A 21,239-nucleotide genomic window follows, 5' to 3' on the forward strand; every position below is an offset into this window, starting at 1 on the left:
CTTTTGGGGGTGATGAAAATGTTCTAAAATTAGATTTTGATGATGGGGGTACAACTCTGTAAATATACTAAAACCCCTTGAATTGTACACTTTAAGCAGGTGAACCTTATGGTATGTAAATTAAATCTCTAATAAGGCTATTTTTTTAAGTGCATAAAATTATAGGGGGGAAAAACCCTGCTTGGGCATCTAAGCCCCACTGTGACCTGCCCTCCACTTGACCAAACCTCCCCCTGCTCCTCCCATGCACCGCCCTGTTCCACACACCTGCACAGACTGTCTCCTCCCCCTGGGCTGCCCCTGCTGCTGCCCGCTAGTTATCCTATATCGCTGGGCTGAGCTCCAGCTTGGCTTCCTCCAGGACGTTCTTCTGACCCTCTGTGAGTCCCAGTGTCCTGGTTTACCTCCACCACTGCTCTGGTCACATGGAACCAATGGCTCCAGTTTCTCAGTTTGTCTCCTGGGACTGCATCTTAGTCATCTCTGTCTTGGTGCCTGGCACCTCGAAGATGCTCAGTAGATGTTTCAATTAGACCCAGCTGGCTTCATGGTTCCCCCATGGAACGTGAGCCCTCCGCATCGTGTAGGCACAGCAGCCAATGAGCGTGTCCTCGGTAAAGCTCATGTGGACCCACTGAAAGGCGCTCTTGAGACCCCTCCTCGCGCTCCTCTTTAGCTTTTTCTTAACCTCTGATTTAGCAATTACCAATTAGCAATTTTGCAAGCACCCCCGTCCTTGTCTTTCTGGAATGCTTCTCTACTAAGGTGCCTTTCCCTCGGAGGGGGAAAAACTCGGGGACTGTATGTGCTAACTGAATGGGAGAGGGGGAAAGGCCAATTAACACGCAGCTAAGAGAGAAAATGATTTCTCCTATCAGCAATAAAAACTGACAGCTCTATCAGAAGATGAGCCGGGGGAGCCACCGAACCTGGCGAGGCAGGTGCGGGGGGCGGAGGAGTCTGCAGGCCGAGCGGTAAAGAAGGCCGAGGGCAGAGACCGCGGCTGGGTGTCCCGGAATCGCTCAGGCATCCAGAGGAGTCGCCTGGGGAGGTGAACCTTGCACCTCGCCCCTCCTTTCTGATCCCGCCCCCAGGCAAGGGGACTAGCACTTTATACCCGAAACTCAGAGCTCCGACTCTCCTAACGGCCGCTCCCTGTGCACTCGTTTCCTCTGACCTTATCATAAAAGGAAGGCACGTGATGTCTATTTATGGCAGCGCTGTGGTCTGCGGAGAGGAGGCTCGCGGTACGTGAATTCCAAGGGCTCATGAAATTGCTCTGGCCCTCCGGATCTCTCCATGCCGTGAATGAATAAACGGGCGTGGGGGCGGGGCGGTGGAGTCAAACTCCAGTGTGATCTGACAGACAAGTTCCTTCTTGAGTGCTACATAGGTAATTTGTTCTATAAATCAGAGCTTATAAGCCAGATGGGCGTCAATAGAGCTCAAATTCAATAGCTTTGTGTGAGAGGAAGTGCAGAAAAAAAAAGATGGGGGAAAGCACCCTCATTTGGCCTGGTAGGGAAGATATTTAGCTTTTAAAAATATAACCATTCACTTTCTGTTTTAAATACAAGTACATTTTGCTAAAAAAGAGGAGGCCAACGAGACGGATACAGCAAACAATATGAAAGAGATCTAAGACTCGAGCAGTCTTAGTCATATTTGTTTTAGTCTCGGTCTTGTTTGTTTTAATTGGAAACACACGGAGAGGCAGTTTGGGGTCCTGTTTTGTATACAGTTCCAGACCACATCCTCTCTGATACACAAACATGAAACATAAAGACGTTGAGAACAGGTTCAGTGCTGAAGAGCATCTGCTCCTCCCAGAAGCATCCATGTGCCCGTTATGGGGACGCAGGACACACAAGTCTGCTGAGACAGCGCACAGATCCACATTTCTCCAGTCGTTCGTCTTCAGCAGACACTAATGGGGAACAGCAGGGTCCAGGCTGGCACTGGCAGAGATGATAGCTCTGGGGCTGTGGTTTTCTGAATCGCTCCCAGATGCTTTTGAACTGGGATTTCCGGTCAGGTCTCGTGTCCAAAATGTTCTACTTTTTTATGTTCTCAGTGTAGTAGGTATAACAAGGCAATAAACTTAAGGCCTTTAATACCCAAGAATCAATTCTGGATAAAATCCATAATTCATGGATGCCATGTTCTTGATGGGTTCTTAGAAGGCGTCTTTCAAGTTACACTGCTGTAACAGTAAAAAAATGCTAGCTGTGGTTTACAAAATAAATCCCAAATTATTGATGGCTTAACACAAAAGACATGTTTCTCACCCATAGAACAACAGACCAGTGTGAGTGTTCGTGGTTGGGGGAGGCTTTCCTCCACACCGTGATTCAGGAGCTTCCCTTCCCATCTCTTGGCTCCACTCCCCACTAAGGCTTTGTCATCGTTGCCTGCCTCCGTCAGTGGAAAGGGAGAGGGTAGAGGAAGAGTATTTACTTCTTAACCGCATTGGCTCGGAAGGGACATACAGTGCTTCTCCTCGCACTCCACTGGCCATAACTGTTCCTATGCCTCACCAGAGGCAAGGACAACTTGGAAACAGAGTCCCTGGTTGGACAGCCCCTTCCTAGCAACACCTCTATGCTATTGAGGGGAGGAGCACGACTTTTGGTAAGTAGCTTTGTCTCCTCCAAACATCTCTTGGTGTCACTTTCAAAAATGGCCCTCTGGGCCGGCCCTGTGGCTTGGTGGTTAAGTGCACGCGCTGCGATGCTGGTGGCCCGGGTTCGGATCCCGGGTGCGCATCGAGGTACCACTTCTCCGTCCATCCTGAGGCCGAGTCCCACATACAGCAACTAGAAGGATGTGCAGCTATGACATACAACTGTCTACTGGGGCTTTGGGGGGAAAAAATAAAATAAATAAAATTAAAAAAAAAAAATGGCCCTCTACATAGAACTGAAAATGAAAAGATAGCAAAATTTGTGGGATGCAGGTAAGGTGGAGCTGAAAGGGAAATATACAGCATGAAGTGCTTACATCTGAGGAGAGGAAAGTCTCAAATCAGTAATCTAAATTCCTACCTCAAGAAACTAGAAAAAGAAGAACAAAATAAACCCAAAACAAGCAGGAAGGAAATAATAAAGAGCAGAAATCAATGAAATTGAAAACAGGAAAACAAAAGAGGAAATCAATGAAACAACTGGTTCTTTGAAAAAAATTGTGAAAGTTTATGAACCTCTAGAAAGACTGACAAGGTAAAAAGAGAGAAAGCACAAATCACCAAGATCAAGAATGAGACAAAGAATATCACTACAGATCCTACAGCCAATAAAAGGATGATAAAGGAATAGTACAACAAACTTTACACCCACAAATCAATCATTTACATGAGATGGATCAATTCCCTGAAAACTACAGACTACCAAAACTCAACGAAGATGAAATACATAATCTGAAAAGTCCTGTAACCACTAAGGAAATTGAATTTGTAACTTTAAATCTCCCATAAGAAAATCTCTAGGTCCAGGTGGGTTCAATAGAGAATTCTACCAAATATTTAATGAAAAATTAACATCACTATTACACAATCTCTTCATGAAAATAGTAGAGGAGAGAATACTTATCGACTCATTTTATGAGGCCAGTATTACCCTGATATCAAAACCAGACAAAGACAGCATGAAAAAAGAAAACTACAGACCAATATTTCTCATGAACTTAGAGGAATTCTCAACAAAATGTTAACAAATCAAATACAGCGATATATAGAAAAGTGAGGGGCCAGCCCCGTGGCTTAGCGGTTAAGTGTGCACGCTCAGATTACTGGCAGCTCAGGTTCAGATCCCGGGGGCGCACCAATGCAACGCTTCTCCAGCCATGCTGAGGCCGCGTCCCACATACAGCAACTGGAAGGATGTGCAACTGTGACATACAACTATCTACTGGGGCTTTGGGGGAAAAATAAATAAATAAAATTATAAAAAAAAAAAAAAAAAAAGAAAAGTGATATACCACGGCCAAGTGGGATGCATTCTACGTATGCAAGACTGTCTCAATATTCAAAAATCAATTAATATAACCCACCATATCAACAGACCAAAGAAGAAAAATCATATGATCATATCAATTAATGCAGAAAAAGCATTTGACAAAATCCAACACCCATTCATAATTTAAAAAAGAAAAGCTCTCAGCAAACTGGGACTAGAGGGGAATTTCTTCAACTTGATAAGGAGTATCTACAAAAAGTCTATTGCTAGTAATCTCACAAATTTTGGTATGTCGTGTTTTCCTTTTCAGTCAGTTTAAAATACTTTTTATTTCCCTTTTGACTTCTTTTTTGACCCATGAGTTGTTTAGAATTGTGTTATTTAGTTTCAAAATATTTGGGCATTTTCCAAGGTCTTTGTGCTATCAATTTCTAGTTAAATTCCATTGTGGTAAGAAAGCATACTTTGTATGGCTTGAATCCTTTTAAGTGCACTGAGACTTGTTTAATGGCCCAGAATATTGTCTATTTTGGTAAATGTTCTGTGTGAACTTGGGAAGGATGGGTATTATTTGTTGTTGGGTAAAGAGTTTTATAAATGTCAATCAGGTCAAGTTGGTTGATAATGTTATTCAAATATTCTAAACACTTACTGGTTTTCTGTCCACTGGTTCTATTAATTATTGAAAGAGGGTATTGAAATATTCAGCTATAATTATAAGTTTGTCTATTTCTCTTCGCAGATTTATCAGTTTTTGCTTCAAGCATTTTGAAGCTCTGTTATTAGGTGCATAAACATTTAGCATTGTTATGTCCTCTTGATGAATTGACCTCTTTATCATTATTATATACCTTCTTTATCCCTGATAATATCTTGTTCTAAAATCTGCTTGGTCTGATATTAATATGGTTACTTCAGCTTTTTATTTTGATTAGGCATAGCATGGTATATCTTTTTCCATCCTTTTATTTTTAATCTATTTGTGTCTTTATATTTTAAGCATGTTTCTTATAGACAGCATGTAGCTGGGTCTTGCTTTTTTATCCAATCTGACAATCTCTGCCTTTAAATTTGGATATTATACCATTTATATTTAACATGACTGTTGATATGGTTAGATTTAAAGCTATCATCTTGCTATTTGTCCTGTTTTCTGTTTCCCTTTTCCTCTTTTTCTACCTTCTTTTGGGATAATTAAATATTTTATGGTCCTATTATATCTCATTTGTTGGCTTATTAGTTATAACTCTTTTATTATTTTAATGGTTGCATTGGGGCTTATAGTTATACATTTAAGTGATAACATACCACTTCATCTTACAATAGTATGTTTCCACTTCTCTCCTCCCAACTGTTAAAAAACCATGAGTTCTCAGCATTACCTACAATTCCATTCCAATACTACAGGGCTCATTCTAGCTTTCTGCCTTTCCGTATTTCTTCTCTGACAGAGAGAAACTGGGCTCCCATTGTTTCAATCCCTCTGTTTGACACCAATCTCCTGACTTTGTGGGCTGCCATTCACCTTGAATGTGGGGCCTGACGCATATACCCCAACCCGATTAGGGTCTGCCTGCTCCCAACAACCTACCTTGTTTACATCTGCCTAGTGGCTTTTTGATGAAGAAAGGAAGGAAAAAGCCAATAAGTATTTTATAAAGCAGGAAAGGGAAGAGGAAGAGCTGCAATAGATTGTGAGAGCTTTCTTGCTTTCTAGTATGACCAGATATTTCAGGCTTATCTAATCCTTTCTTTTTGCCCAGACTTGGAATCAAACAAGGAGCCCTAACTCCTTTTAGTGGAAAATGGTGTTTAGAGACGGCAATCTGGGATCTGAGAGCTTTGCTACTGGTTGGTTATTAGTTTCTAGGCACTTTTAGTGGACAGAGCTGGGAAATACTTTCTGTTTTAAAGAGAAAATGCAAAATGAGTTCATGCTTATATTTCCAACTGAAATTTAAGATGATAGGGTTTTTACTTATCTTCTTTGATTTTATATTTATTTCTTTTTTCTCTCATGCTGAAAATCTTGGTTCCTAAAAACATTAACATAATTACTTATTTGTCTTATTTATATATATAATTATATGTAATATGTATTGTATAATATATATTAGGATGTAGTATATTTAATTTATATTATATATTTCAGAAAAGTACCAATATTATTGCTAACAATATGATTAGTGAAAACAGTTTAAGATTTATTTGCTCTTTTCTTTTCATCTTAGAGTGTCTCATTTGGTATGTACTAAAATTATTACTCCTGAAATAGTTCCTACCTGAATGGTTGAGCCACCAACTTTATATGCCATGCATCGTTTGAACAATGGGGACACCTTCTGAGAAATGTGTCATTAGGCGATTTTGTCATTGTGTGAACATCACAGAATGTACTTACACAAACCTAGGTGGTAAAGCCTACCACACACCTAGGCTCTATGGTACTAATTACAGGACCACTGTCGTATATGCAGTCCATCGTTGGCCAAAACGTCATTATGTGGTGCGTGACTGTACACAGTTACATCTATTTGTTTCATTTTGTTTTTGTTTTTTAGAAGATTTTTTTCGTTTCAATTTAATTTTGGTTTATAGTTAAATAAAGCACTTACATGGTTCCAAAGTCAAAACTGCAGAACAAGGTGTATTTAGAGAAGTCTCGTTGCATCCCCAGCCTCTCCATCCTGTTCCCTCTCTGTAACTTTGTACTATCCTAGTTTTTACGTTTTCCTTTTTTTGTTTAATATAAACAATACCTTCATATACCTGGACCATCTCCCCTTCCTAGTGAAATGGTAGCATACTGTACGCATTTTTCTTTTCTGGTCTCTTAACATTGATGCTGCACCTGTTTTATGACTTTATAAGGTGGCAAAGGACACTGATTCATTGTTAAGATGTCGAGCCTGGTGAATAGGTTTATATTCTTCAATTTTCTAAGTATTTTGAACTCCCCTTGTACACACAGAATGGTTATCATTGGTCATTTACTGAGTACATGCCATGACCTAGCATTGTACTGAGCATTTTATACGCTGTGTTAGTTATCTATTGCTGTGTAACAAGTTACCCCACATCTTAGCTTAAAGCACCAGACATTAATATTTCACAGTTTCTGTGGGTCAGAAGTCCGGCCACAGCTTAGCTGGCTCTTCTGGCTGTGGGTGTCTCATGAGGCTGCAATCGAGGTGTCACCAGGGCTGCGGTCATTCCAAGGCTTGGCTGGGGAAGGAGCATGTCCAAGCTCATTCACCTGGTTGTTGGCAGGATTCAGTTCCTGGCAGACTCTTGGCTGGAGGCTGCCCTTGATTCCTTGTCACGTGGGCCTTTCCATAGGGCAGCTCACAGTATAGTATCAGAGTAAGCAGGTGAGCAGGAGAGGGAGGGGGCGAGAAGACGGGGAGGGGGAGGGTCAGTAAGTCACCTTCTATCACAGCCTAATCTCAGAAGTAGCACCCTACCAGTTCTGCCATATTCTGTTGGATAGAAGTAGGCAGTGAAGCCAGCCCATGCACAAGGGGAGAAATGACACAAGGGTGTGAACAGCAGGAGGCGGGGATCAGTTAGTTTAAGGAGGTGCCAATTACACATACTTTACCTTGTTTAACAATCACAACAGCCTCATGAGGGAGGTATTACTATCCCCACTTTACAGATGAGAAAAATGAAGCCTGGAGAGAGTGGGCAATTTACACAGGGCCCCAGAGCCAGGAGGTGCCAGAGCTGGGATTCAACCCAGCAGCCTGGCTCCAGGAAAGTATCAGTACTGATTGTATGGATGCTCTCAGCATTGGTTCTGCGGTGTGCACAAGCCACTTGAATAAAAGTGTCTTGGATTTTCCCCCACCCAGATGATATATCTCAAGATACCTGACTCAGCTTAGCTCCCACTCAAGTCCCTATTTTTCTGTGACTTATGTTCAGTTCTGGATTTCCATCATGAGGTGTCGGTCCCCAACATCGTTGTCAAGGATGTAGGGAATTGCAGCTGGATGGCATTTTCTGGAGCTCTAATGTCTGAGTTAATCCAAAAAGACAAAACTTTGCCCTTCCAGTGTGTGGACTCTGCAGAGATGCATGGTGTTTAATACTTTTCAGGCATTTACATTAAATTCTCAATGCATTTGTAGTTATTTTTTTTTTTCATCTAGTACAGCTTTCGTGAAGGTCTATTATGTACCAGATATTGTTCAGGAAGTGAACAAAAGAGAATATTCTCAGCACTTTCTAGTAGGGGGAGACAGACAATCAATCAAATGTATAGGATGAGACTTTGTGACAGCTGCTATGGAGGAAATACAAGGAGGGGGTGGGGCATCCAGGTGGGGAGTGGAGAAGTTGCAATTTTCAATAGAAGGAGCAGGGAAGGTTCACAGAGAAGGCACCGACCTAAAGGAGGGGGGAGCAAACCGTGCAGATATAGGCAGGGGTAGGGGGAAAGCATTCGGGAAATAGAGAACAGCAGTGCAAAGGCCCTGAAGCAGGGATGTTTGGCATGTTCCAACCCACTGAGGAGGGCGGTGTGGGGGAGGAAAGTACGAGGCAGAGAGCATGGAGAGGAGGATGACAGGGGCTTGGAGAGGCAGTGGGAGTCAGGGCACGTGGGGCCAGCTGGGCCGCCAGGGGACTTTGGCTTCCATGCTGCGTGATGAGGGAGCCACTAATGGGTTCTGAGCAGAGCCCTGGCCTCTGACTTACATTTTCAGGGCTCATCCTGGCTGCTCTGTGGGGAATTGACTAGAAGTTGGGGCAGGCAGGCTGGGGGAGATAGAGCAGAGACCTGCTAAGGGTTATTACAATGAACTGGGGAGAGGAAATGGCAGTGAAGACCTGAGTGGTGAGAAGCGTCTTAGTCTGAGTGTATTTGAAGGTCAACCCAACAGGATTTGCGGAGGGTTGGGTGGGGAGTGTGAGAGAAACAGAAGGGCAAAGGCCACCACCAATGACACGACAGGAAGGAGCCTTATCCTCCACAGACGTGGGCGGGGGTGGGAGGAGCAGGTTGGTGAGGGAGGGCGAGACAACGGACGTGGCTGTGGAAGGTCTGAGGAGCCCACTGGCCCCCGAGTGGAGATTTGCAGTTGGACACTGGACAGTTGAGTCTCAAGTCAGGGGCGAAGTCCTGTCCAGAGGTCCAAGGCTGAGGCTCCAAGCCCTCTAGTGGGATTTAAAGCCTCAAGACTAGGTGAGATCGTTGCGGGAGTGATTGTGGACAGGGACGAGAAGATTTGAGGACGGCTTGGGACTTGCCCCCATTTAGAGGTTGGGACGCTGAGAAACCAGCAAAGGATGCTGAGAAGGAGCAGCCGGCGAGAGAGGAGAAACCAGGCGGGCAGGTCCTGTCACCCAGATCTTGGGAGGGCATCCTGTGTTAACGTAGCTGACGGGGTGCGGCCTGGGACAGGGCTGCTGGATTACAACACGAAAGTCATTGGACCTTGACAGGAGCATTTCAGAGAGAGGAGGAGAGGAGAACTGGTCGGAGTGGCTTCTGGAGAGAATGGAGGAGGGGAGGTGACACAGCCAATACAGACTTTCTTTCAAAGAGTTCTGCTAGAAGGAGGGTCAGAGAAAGGGCACGATTCTTGGAAAGTGATGCTGGGCCAAGAGAGGCTTTTGTGGGGGGTTTTTGTTGTTATTTTTTAAGAAGGGAGATATTACAGTGTATTTGCACTTTTGTACACTGATGGAAATGATCCAGTAGTGGAGGGGAAATGATGCAGGAGCGGGGGGATTGCTGAAGCAGCAGGCTTGAGTTGGCGAGAAGGGAGGGGGTGTGGCCCCAGTGGAGGTCCTGGGTGGGCACAGGCGCCATAGAACAGAATCATGTTGAGTTCCTGCCACGTGCTGGGCGCTGCTGTAGGGCTGGGGACTCAGCAGTGAATAAACGAATACTCCCTGCTCTCGTGGGGTTTCCATTACAGGATGGGGAGACAGACAAAAAACGAGGTAAATAAAGATAAAAAAAGATACCGCACTAAGTGTCAAGGAGGGACACAAGGCAGGGAGGGAGATGCCGAGTCTGGGGAGGGGTGCCATTTTAGATGGGTGGCCAGGAAAGGCCTCCTGAGGAGGGTAACATTTTAGTGAAGCCAGGAAACGTGACAGGAGGGACTCTCCTGGGTATGGGGGCAGGGCAGGGCTCAAGGCAGAGGGAGCAGCAAGTGTGGGGGCTCAGATGGGAGCGCGTTTGGCTGGAGAACCAGCAGGGAGGCCGGTGTGGTGAGTGGGTGAGCTGGGAGAGAAGGGGAGGGGACTGGACAGAGGGTAACAGAATGGGGCAGTAGTGGGTCCTAGAAAACCTGGGGGCACTCAAGGACATTGGTTTTGACCCCGAGGACAAGAAGCCATGGGAAGGGTTTGCAGGGCGATGTGACCCGGCTTATGCTGAACTCCATCCCTCTGGCTGCAGTGCTGAGCACAGACTGGGGAAGGACACAGGGGCGGAGACAGAGAGCCTTCAAGGAGCCTCCCCCGATGATACAGCGGGGAGGCAGGAGCTCCAAGTGGGCCTGTGGCGGCAGAAGTGACTTGAAGGGGCTGTATTCTGGTGATATTTTGCAGGTAGAGGCGGCTGGGCATGTGAGAGAAAGAGAGGAAGCAGGATGACTGCAAGGCTTAGTCTGAACAAACGGAAGAACGGAGCCGAGGGATCCTCAGGGAGCTCTTTGCTGTTGGGCTCTCCTTTTCCTCAGTAAAATAGAAGCCAGCTTGGGGAAGGAGAGAGGGGTTGTGGGACTATTCACTGAGGAACAAGGAGGGGAGGGGGCAGGGACTGGACCGGGTGGCAGGGGGCTGCAGGAAGGTGGTGGGAGGGCCCATTGAGGAAGCAGTTTTGATGGTGAATGAGCCCGATCAATGGTGTTGTGTGTTTGTCTCCAGCCACATTCAGGAGTGTAGGCGTGTGCAAGGGTGGGCGGAGGGTGGGATCCAACCAGAGTTGGTGTTTTCCCAGGCAAGTAGGGAGAATGCAGAGGGGGTCCAGGTGTCAGAGCCATTGTGCCGCTGAGTGAGGATGGGTGAGGGTGAGCTGGGACCACGGCTCGTAGGCCGTCAGGTGATCACAGGTTGTTGGAAGCAGGAATCTAGAAGCAGGGAGTGGATGGTAGGAGGTGGTGACCTGAAGGTGCTGGAAATTGAGGGTCTGAAGGACCTGGGCGCGCTTGCAAGGTCTGGAGTGTGCTCTGGGAACAGGACGTGGAGCTTCAAGGAGGACAAAGGACAAGGGGAGGTGAAGGACTCAGAGGCCGAAAGGCCATTTCCACAGGTACCGGAATCACCAAGAAGTGAGACAGGAGTGGTTGGTGGAGGAGACAGTAGGCCAGAACCTTCAAGGATTGAGCGTAGAATGGCCTGGAGGTCTGATGACTGTAGCAAGGAGAGGTAACAGGTAGGAAGATCTGACAAGAGGTTCAGGGGTCAGCTTCGTGGAGAGGAGGGAGGAGAATATTCCAGAAGCAGCATGGAGGAGCAAGGATGGCACAGACCCCATCTCCAGGCCCACTAGCACCAGGACTAGGAGGAAACACAGCCCCCCTGGAGTGGAACACTGATGGAATACTCTGCAAAACTAGCATTTACTCCCAGCAGTCAGTCACCGGCTGCCCTCCTCCCCACCTGGCCTGGCGTCCTGCAGGGAGACCCAGGCCCAGGGCCAGCAGCCAAGCCTGAGGAGGCATCGCGCAGCCACACCGTCCTGGGGAGGTCTCCCCCACCTATGGACCAGCTCGGGGGATGATGGCTGTTCTTCCCTGGTTTCTGTGATGCTTCGTTGTACACGTCAACTAGGCTGGGCACAGGTGCCCTGACATTTGATCAAGCATTACTCTGGGTGTCTCTGTGAGGGTTTTTCTGGATGAGATTGACATCTGCATCAGCAGACTGAGTAATGTGGATTGCCCTCCCTGATGTGGGTGGGCCTCATCCAGTCCACTGAAGGCCTGCATAGAAGAAACAGGTGGAGAGGGGAGCGTTTGCCCCTCTGCCTGTCTACCAGTTAGGACGTTGGTTTTCTCCTGCCTTCGGACTCAGACTAGGGCTGGAACTTACACCATCGGCTCTCCTGGGTCTCCAGCTTGCTGACTGCAGATCTTGGGACTTCTCAGCCTCCACAGTCACATGAGTCAATTCCTTATAATACATCTTGATATATATACATCTCCTCTTGGTTCTGTTTCCCTGGGGAACCCAGACTAATACAGTCTCCATGACTCTTCTAGCAATAAAGACTGTTTGAGAAATGGTCAGTGGAGACAGACGAGACAGGGAGGCCTGGTGCCCCAATCCCAAGCCATGCCAGGGCTACGTTGGCAGAATTGGGGCTCGAGGTAATGGGGTAGAGTGGCTGTGGTTTCCCTGCAGCGGTTTTGGGGCAAGTCCAGCCGACCAAGGCTCCTAGTCCAGGAGGGCCCTGCAGAGACTGCCCAGCCCCGGGCAGCAAGGGGTGCACTGAGGGGAAGACGGTGCACCTTCACCTGATCGGGGGGCACAGCCCCTCCACCTTTAGAATTCCCTCTGCTGCTGTGTGAAGAACAGAATGGAGGTACATATAATGTTTTGTGACAAAGAAAAATAAGGATATAACGAGGGTTTGTTTTTTTAATTCTTATTTTGGCTTTTAAGGTTGATTCCCAATTTCTTGGGATTTGATCATTGATGTGGAAACCGTGGAATCCTTTTCTGGGCTGTTTTGATCCACAACTTCATTCTTTCACTGCTCTTGGGCACTTCCTAATGTTAGTGGAAACATCAGGAAACGAAACCGAAACAAGAATTTTACTTTCGAGGGAAAGGGCACGGAACAGGAGGAGGCTCAAGCGACAGCTGACATCTGCGCCTCTGTGGATCACCCTTTGTCATCCCCGGCCTGCTGACAGGGACCCGGAGCTGATCGCCTCTTCTCCGCAACCACCCTCTTAGCAAGTCTGGCTCGGGGGTCATTGGAAACCTGATGGGGCCCTGGAAACCCCACTCCTCAGTGTTCACCCAAGAGAAATGAAAACCTATGTTCACACGAAAACCCGGATGTGAATGTTTGCAGCAGCTTTATTCATAACCACCAAAATCTAGGAGCAGCCCGCACCCTTCACCTGAAGGGACAGCAAACCATGGCTGTGCACACAGTGGGGCGCACTCCGCCGTCGGTGGGAATCACATCCGATACGAGGGCATCCACGCAACAGCACGGTGAGCCTCGAACGTATTATGCCAAGGGAAGGATCCAGACTTGAGAGGCCACCTGCCGCAATCCCACTTCAGTGACGCTCTGGAAAAGGCAAAAGGAGGACAGACCAGTGGTTGCCAGGGGCTGAGGGCAGGGCTGGCCACAAAGTGGCAGCAAGAGGGAATTTGTGGGGTGATGGAATGTTCTTTATATGGACTGTGGGAGTGGTTACACGACTCTATGCATTTGTGAAAACCCAGAGAACTGTACACCGGAAAGAGTGGATTTTACTGTATGTAAATTTAAAAATAAATTTTTTTTTGCAGGGAAAGATTCGCCCTGAGCTAATATCTGTTGCCGATCTTCCTTTTTTTTTTCCTCCCTAAAGCCCCAGAGCATGGTTGTATATCCTAGTTGTAAAACATTAAGTTTTTTAAAGTTTAATAAAGAAAAAACCCTTGTTATTTCCAAATAAAGAAAGAAGAAAGTTGTGATACATCCAAATTTAGGGATTTTATAACAATTTCATCATTTTGGAGTCTTTCATCAGAGACGGGAAGGAATCAGTAGTGAATGAGCACCTTACTAAGATCTGATGAGTAGCCGGGCACATGCTGGCACCACATGTGTGTCTTCTCATTTAATTCTAAGAAATTTGGGGGGGGCAGGATTATTATCCCCACTTTACAGATGAATCAACTGAGGCTCAGAGAAGTGAATTACGTCCAAGTCAAAAGGAAGATGATGGAGCAGGGATCTGAACCTGGGTCTGCAAGGTCCAAAGGGTATCATGGGATAACGGGTAAATGCTCTTTTCTATTTTCCAGACTTTTCGTAAGGCTATGTGGCTTTACAATAAAAGGTTACTTTATTTCCCTCCTATAACTCTCTGTTGTAAAGGGTTGCTCCCGTCGTGGCTCGGAGGTGTTTACAATCTCTGGCCTGCCTCCCCTTGAGGAGAGGCACCAGTCTTGCTCATGATCCTTGTTTGGTTTCTTTATTCAGTGTGTTCGTTTGCTGAGGCTGCCATAACAAAGTACCACTAACTAGGTGGCTTAAAGCAACAGACATTTGTTCTCCCACAGTTCTAGAAGTTAGCAGTCCAAAATCAAGGTGTCAGCAGGGTCGTGCTCCCGCTGAAGGTTCTGGAGAAGAATCTTACCTTTCCTCTTCCAGCTTCTGGTGGCCCCAGGTGTTCCTTGGCTTGTAACTACATCACTCCTGTCTCTGCCTCTGTCTTCACATGCCTTCCTCCTCTGTGTCCCTGTATGTCCCCTCCTCTTCTTTTTTTTTTTTTTGTGATGAAGATTAGCCCTAAGCTAACATCTGTTGCCAATCCTCCTCTTTTTTGCTGAGGAAGATTGGCCCTGGGCTAACATCCATGCCCATTTTCCTCTACTTTATATGGGACACGGCCACAGCATGGCTTGATGAGTGGTGCGTAGGTCCGCGCCCGGGATCTGAATCTGCGAACCCCGGGCCACCAAAGCAGAGCGCTCGAACTTAACTGCTACACCACTGGGCCGGCCTCGCTCTCCTCTTCTTATAAGGACACCAGCCATTGGATTTAGGGCCCACCCTAAATCCAAGATGATTTCATCTCGAGATGAAAGGAACTAATTATATCTGCAAAAACCCTATTTCCAAATAAGGTCACATTCACAGGAAAAGGGGGTTAGTCCTCGAACACGTCTTTTTGGGAACACAATTCAACCCATTTCGGTAAGACTTGCTTGGAGAGGGCAGAGGCAAGCTGGAGCCTTGGTGCTCGGGGTGGGGGTGGGGGGGCGGGCAGGGCCTGCAGCCTTTGCTGTCCTCTGCAGTCGCCCCTAGACCTCAGGCAGGCTGCCCCGCGCTCTCCCCTGCCCTCTCTCCTCTGTCGGGCCTGGGGGAGGGGGTTGGAGGAGGTTATCGGGAGTTGCCACTTAGCAGCAGAGTCACAAACTCACCAATCCTCATGAACCCCATTGCTTCTCCCTCCTTCCTTCTCCCAGCGATGTCCCCACTGGCCTCTGACTGGAGAAATGGGAGGAAGGTGATTATGGATCTAGAAAAGCGCCTGACAAAAATATATCCTTTTATGAGTGGAGCAGTTCTGCCAGTTTTTTCCTGCCCAGCATCCTCCCCCACCGCCCACCACCCACCCCTGGGGACAGTCCCCTCGGTGGGGGGCTCCTGTCCCCCTGAGGTCATTTAGTCAGGCAGGGCTGTCCCCACCCCCAGCTCCTCCCTCTGGCTTCTTTCAGCTCCCTGCCGTCTGCCTCCCACCCTATGGCCAGCCTCTCTCCTTCCCCACTGCAGGTGGTGAGCAGATCTTTGCTCTTCTGCAGCCCTGCCTGGCCCTTCCTCCTGATTTAGCTGACAGTGGCCTGCCCACCAGGGGAAGCAGGATGCATTCAGGTACAAATGGCCCTATTGCAGTAAGAGAAACTAGCCCAGATTCCCCAGCTGTGGCTCTAGGCTTTGTGTGTTTGCAGAGTCAGAAGAGCGAGGCAGGTTGCAGGTGAGCTTGAGGGCGTAGACACCTTTAGGGGAGAGAGACTACTGTGGGAGGGAGGGGGCGATGAGCTCTTCCTTTATGGATCTTTGGTTATTGCACTTTCTGAGCTCTGATTTCGCTCTGCCCCCAGCAACCCTCACTGGGCCCTTGGTTTCCGCCTCCTTCCTCACCCTTGGAATTTCAGGGCTTCCATCATGAGCCCTGGTCCAGGGTCCACCCCCACCACCCACAGCCCTGCCTGCCAGGGCCCCTGGCTCCCTGGCCTTGACACCTGCAGGTCCCCTCTCCGGTGCCCCTGGCCTTTCCTGTCGCTTGACCACCCTGTGGCCCTCCCCCACAGTGACTCACGAACTTGGCACAGCTTCTCAGATCCCAGCTCCCTTCTCTGAAAATACAGAGAGCTGCCACCCCACAGAGTTTTATGCTCAAGGGAGAAAATGGTTGAAAAAATGCTCTGTAAAACTAGATTTGCTACCAAACGAGAAAGCTCATTACTGAAGACGTGGGATGCAGAACATTTAACCAGCATTCAATCAATCTCCTTTACTGTCAGGAAGGCTGAGCGTAGGGGCCCTGGAATCCAGGATGTCAGGACTGATGCCATCTTATTCCCCGCCACCCCAACGCCCTCCCCTCCTACCCCGCCCTTCCTGTCTGACCTCCACAGGGCACCAGATCTCCACCCAGCGCCTCTCCTGACCCTCTGCCAAGAGCACTCAGCTGACCCTCCATCCCTCACCAAGGCTCTGGCAAAGCAGAGAGAGCCAGGGGCCATGGGGGCCAGGGGTGGGGGTGGGGATAAAGGGGCTGGCAGAGAGCAAGGCATCCACCAATGTCAGGTTTGGGGCCCCACTGGTATATTGTCAGGGTGCAACACATACAGTCCTGCAAGATTCAGAACATCCTAAATTGCCACATTTTTGGAAAATGGATGAAAAGCTCATCAAATAGACATTTGATTCCAGGATGAAAAGGAGCTGGGTCCTGTACGATCAAGTTGGAGGCAAAGTGCGGGCTGGAGTTCTTGACAGCTGGAGGAGGAGTCTTCCGTCATCCATCAAGCTGGAAAGGGAAAATGAAATGAGGCCTCTCCGTCTCTCCTTCTCCGAGCCCGGATGCTGGTGTAGTATGGGCCGGCCGGCCAGAGCGCCCACGGTGTGCAGGGGCAGGCTCGGGCCAGGGCCATGGGGATTCTGGGGGGCCAGTTTGCTGGTAAACCAGAGCCCAGTTTGGAGTTTGGGTCAGAATCCTGATTCAGAAACACCACCCCTTCTCCATGCCTGGGGAGATAGATGAACTCCCCAAACCAGGATCCTGGGGCCCCCCAGCAGAGCCCTAAACAGCAGTATTCCCCAGCCAGCAGCTGGCGGCCTCACCAGGGAGAAGGGTCCCATACCCATCCATGGCCTCTTACACTCACAGGCGCTTTTCTGCTTCTTATGACAGTTCCTCTCCCATCAGCCTTTCGAGAAGGCTCACGACTGGCCCAAAGCCCCACAGGGGCCTTGGCAGGGTCAGGCCTTGGACCCAGATCTCCTGCTTCCAAGTCTAGACTCAGGTTCCTGTGAGGCAGAGGCCACCCCTGCCTGGAAGGGTTGGGCCTTCTGAGTGAGATCAAAAACTAGCAGGAGTTTGGCTGCTGCATCCTCTTTGGGGCACTTTCCCTGGAACAGCCAGAGAGTGGCTTGGCTCCGCCTGCCTGCATGTGCCTGCTAAGTCAGTGCCATTCAGTAAAAGCAAATTCTTTTTTTTTTTTTTGCCACTGCATTGCAATAAGTGGTTGCAACGTGTTCACATGGTCATGGGTTTCGGGAAAGTTTGCAAATGTGAGACATTTTAACCTCAGTTAGTTAAATCTCTTTCCACTCCGATCCCCTTCCTCCCCACCTCTCTTCCAGGTGTTAGGCTGGCCGTGGGCATTTTGGGGAAGTTGATATGGGAATGCATTCAGTTTGGGATTATGGGATCGTTTATGTGGCTCACAGTTACATCCATGTGCAGTTCAGTTATTGGGCTGTCGTGGGTGTGGATGGCTTCCAAGAATCCTCCCTTCAATGAACGCAGAAGAGTGAACCCTACGAACATGATGGAAAAAGACTGAAATTTCTTGCTGATTTGACATGAAATATTGACATCAACAAAGATAACACAAAACTCCTAATAGGTCCCCACAGCGAAGGCATGGAAACCACACTGGGTAACCAATGTCCTCCATCCAAGGAGCATTTTAGATCAGCCCCTGCAGGAGAAGACTGGACATGCCCTGAATTCTTACTGCTCATCTCTGAAAGAAACGTGGTCCTTCAGAGTTTGTATTCCGTCTGTGGAACATGGCATTCCGGAATCCTTGTCTGGCAGAGGTGATCGGCATGTACAAACTCACAGGGAAGGTGTTTTACAGAGCTGGCTGGTCACTTAATACAAGACGTCCTGTTACTTTGCTCGGTTGCTTGACGTTTGGGGTATTTGTCAGTCTTTTAAAATGTGTAACTTGTGAGTTCTGTTCTCATTAGAAGGGGAAGTTAATATCCACTGTCACACCTAATTTTGGTTTTATAATTGTAGGTTTTTGCAGCGAGAGCCTCCTCAACACTGTGTCAGCCTCAGACCCAACTTCCTCTGCTGAACACAGCCAGTTCCTAGAGAAGAGACAGGCTCGGCCCCGCCACGTCCTCGCTCTGGGATGCTGGCTGACTCGCCTCTGTCAGCCCCGGTTCTTTCCCTGTCGAATGATCGTGTCCCTCCTGGGAGCTGTCAGGCTGAGTGTGTGCAGTGCCTTTAGGCCCCCTGAGTCCTTAGCAGGTGCCGTTCTTGGTCCCCTTCCCACATCTTTTCCTGATGGAAAAGGGTCCCACAAAGATGGTTTCGGTTCCTCCCCCAGGCCAGGCTAAGTGCCAGGGCATTATCCCTGACTAAACTCTGAGCTTCCTCACAGAGCAGGTCCCAGAGCCTTGGAGAGTCTTTTTCTAAGTCAAAATGACCCGTGGACCATCTCAGCCAATGATGCAGGGGGTTGGGATAAGATAGGGTGGAGGGAACATGGAGCGGGTCTTCCAAAGCAGCCCCTCTCACTCGGGGCCATCCCGATGGGCTCTTCAGGGAGGGGCAGGACAGGGCTCGGCCCTGTGGGCAGAAGACATTAGTCAGCATCACGGGTTACCATGAAAGAGGGCCCACGTTGGGGTGGCCCCACGTGCCCAGGGGACGGAAGGGCTTCCTGGGGCACAGAGGGTTGTAGCAGGGGGTCAACCTGCAGCTGGTCAGCTGCATCCCCAACTCAGAGGGGATTCTTGGGAGGCGTCTGTCCAGAACAAGGGAGGGGCCACAGTCCTGCTGACCTCTGCCTGACCCCTTCCCTCCCTTCCACACTGCACTGTGTCCCTGGGAGTGACATGGTGATGTCTGTGACCTGGGGGTCAGGGATCCCGCCGAGAGGAAGGGAAGCGTCGGGCGGTGTTCTCAGCACCGAGCACAGGGCCCTGTCCCCGGAGCACCCGTTAGACCCCTGCGGAATTGACTTGAAGGGAGCACTCTGTTCTGGCGCCAGCCTTCCTGTCACTTTATAATTCCCCATGGTGGCCACTTCTTTCCTAAGGAGGGCCAAAGTCTGTGCTTTCAGATGCTGACATCCATTTTCTACAAATGTGTAATGTGACCAAAGTCACATTATCTATTATTGATTTGATTGGAATTCCCTGTGGGGCCCTCTTCACCTCAGTGTTAAGGGAAAGGGCCTCGCGCAGGGACTCCTCTCCTAGTTTCTCACTCATTCATTCATTCATTCCAGAGATCCGTGTGCTTGGCCTGAGTACCTGCAGGGATGGAGCTGTCATCCCCCTGGAGGGGGAGCAGGTAAGCTGCTGGGAGAGGAGGCTGCAGAGCTCACAGTCTCGCCGGGAGTGCAGACGCCCCAGCGGTGTTACATGGCAGCTCTTGTGAGAGGGTGGAGCTGGGTTCAAACCCCCGCTCTGCCCTCGCTGGCTATGTGGCCTTAGAAAAGTGACTTCCCTTCTCTGAGCCTGTTTCCATCTGCAAGATGTGGATACAATAGAACCTGCTAGCAGGGTAGCTGAGGGAATGGAGGGAAGCCCAGCATCTGGCAAAGATGAGTTTCCATCCCATCCTTGCGCCACCCCACCCCTCTACCCCCAGACACTGGTTAGGCCCAGTAGCGGGCAGTTGGACACGGCAGGGTGTTGGTGTCAGAGGAGGCAGGAAGGCTGTGGTGAGGAGTGAGGGGACCCCTGCCTGGGTCCAGGCCCTGGGCCCGGGGACAAGGGCCTCCCGCCCACTCTGAAGTCAGCTGCATCTGGCAAGGAGCCCAGCCCCAGTCCCACCGGCAGCTCAGGGATGGCCGAGCCCTCTGTGCGTCTCATCTCCGGAAGGTGCTGACACAACGATCAGCAGATAGGCGCGCGGAGGAGAGAAAGGAAGAGTAATGGCCAGCAGGCCGCAGGGAGGCCGTGACTCAGGCTCGGGCTCCCCGCCAGGCAGGGCTCTGCTCAGGAATCCTTTCACCCAAGTCAGAGGAAAAAGCCTGAAAAAGCTTCCCTTTGGTCCGCCGAGGGGGTGGAGGAATTTCCCGGCGAGGAGGCTCCTGGGTGCAGGAAATCTTCGGGCCCCGGGCGGCTGCTCGTCTGCTGGGACCGAGTGGAAATACACGGCACGGCTGACTTTTCCCTTTCTTTCCAGACGAAGGACAGACTGTGTCTGTTGTCAGTCAGCTCGTCCCTTGGAGATTTCTGGTCCTAAAAGTGGTCCAGTGCAGGGCATTTTCTACAGAACGAGTTTTTCACTCCAATAAAGGCAGAAGTCTCTTAACTTCCAGATGAGCTGTCTTCCAGAGAAAGTCTTTCCACTCGGAAACCATATCATAAAGGGTGCCCGGCTTCCAGGAACGGCCAGAAAGCTGCTTAACTTGAGTGCGGCTGAGGATCTGCTCACGTGAAAGGAAAACAGTAGGAATTGATTCTAGTTGCAATACCAGTAATTTTTTAACAGGAAAATAAATGGTTTTATTCATCTGACTGTTGACACTGGAGAGAGAAGGTCTTTTCATCAGAGGATGGGGAGAAGGGAGGCCTTCCAAATCTGGCCCCCCGGGCCCCACGCCTGCCTCAGCTTCTCAGCCAGGACCTGACAGCCCAACCCCTCCTGCTGGCCTCTCTCTTCCACTCCTGGAAGCTTCTCACCGAGCCTTTGGGAATGTGTGGCTTTGGTGTCCACGGCAGGCATGGCCTGCTCTGGGCTTGTGTCCCCTCCATGCCGGGTTCCCACTAGGTTGTGACTTAGATGTGTGGGTGTCAAGCTCTGCCCTAGGTGGAGGGCGCCCAGGACAGGGCCTGGCCCACAGCAGTGAGTCAACAAACCTGGAGAGGTTTGTTGAATGAATGAACAAAGCTCCTTGTGGGTCATTGGAGGGACTTCAGGACTCCTGTAGGGATTAGAGGTGCTGGCCCCGGTTCTTTGCTCTCTGCGAACCTAAGGCCTCTGACTTTGACCCGGGTCTCCCCATGGGGTCTGAGGGAGCTGGCCCAGCCACAGTGCAATGGGAAGAGAAGTGAGAGGAAGAACCTGCTGGGCAGAGAGGGGAGAGCAGGGGAGGCGAGCAGAGCTTCCC

At 49.3% G+C, this 21,239-nt stretch overlaps 1 protein-coding gene across 1 annotated transcript in view; it reads left to right on the plus strand.

Annotated features, from left to right (window-relative positions):
• Nucleotides 1-20,647, plus strand: part of LOC147913703 (uncharacterized) — a 44,302-nt gene extending 23,655 nt beyond the window's left edge. The window contains exons 2-4 of the mRNA XM_087448808.1: nucleotides 18,185-18,421; nucleotides 19,407-19,471; nucleotides 20,312-20,647. Coding sequence (XP_087304934.1) covers nucleotides 18,185-18,421; nucleotides 19,407-19,471; nucleotides 20,312-20,371 — 362 coding nt within the window. The 3' untranslated portion in view covers nucleotides 20,372-20,647. The remainder of the gene's footprint in view (nucleotides 1-18,184; nucleotides 18,422-19,406; nucleotides 19,472-20,311) is intronic.
• Nucleotides 20,648-21,239: the final 592 nt, after the last annotated feature.

The sequence above is a fragment of the Ceratotherium simum genome, chromosome 25 (assembly GCF_057802395.1).
Source record: "Ceratotherium simum simum isolate JZ-2026a chromosome 25, ASM5780239v1, whole genome shotgun sequence".
In the NCBI taxonomy this organism is placed as follows: Eukaryota; Metazoa; Chordata; class Mammalia; order Perissodactyla; family Rhinocerotidae; genus Ceratotherium; species Ceratotherium simum.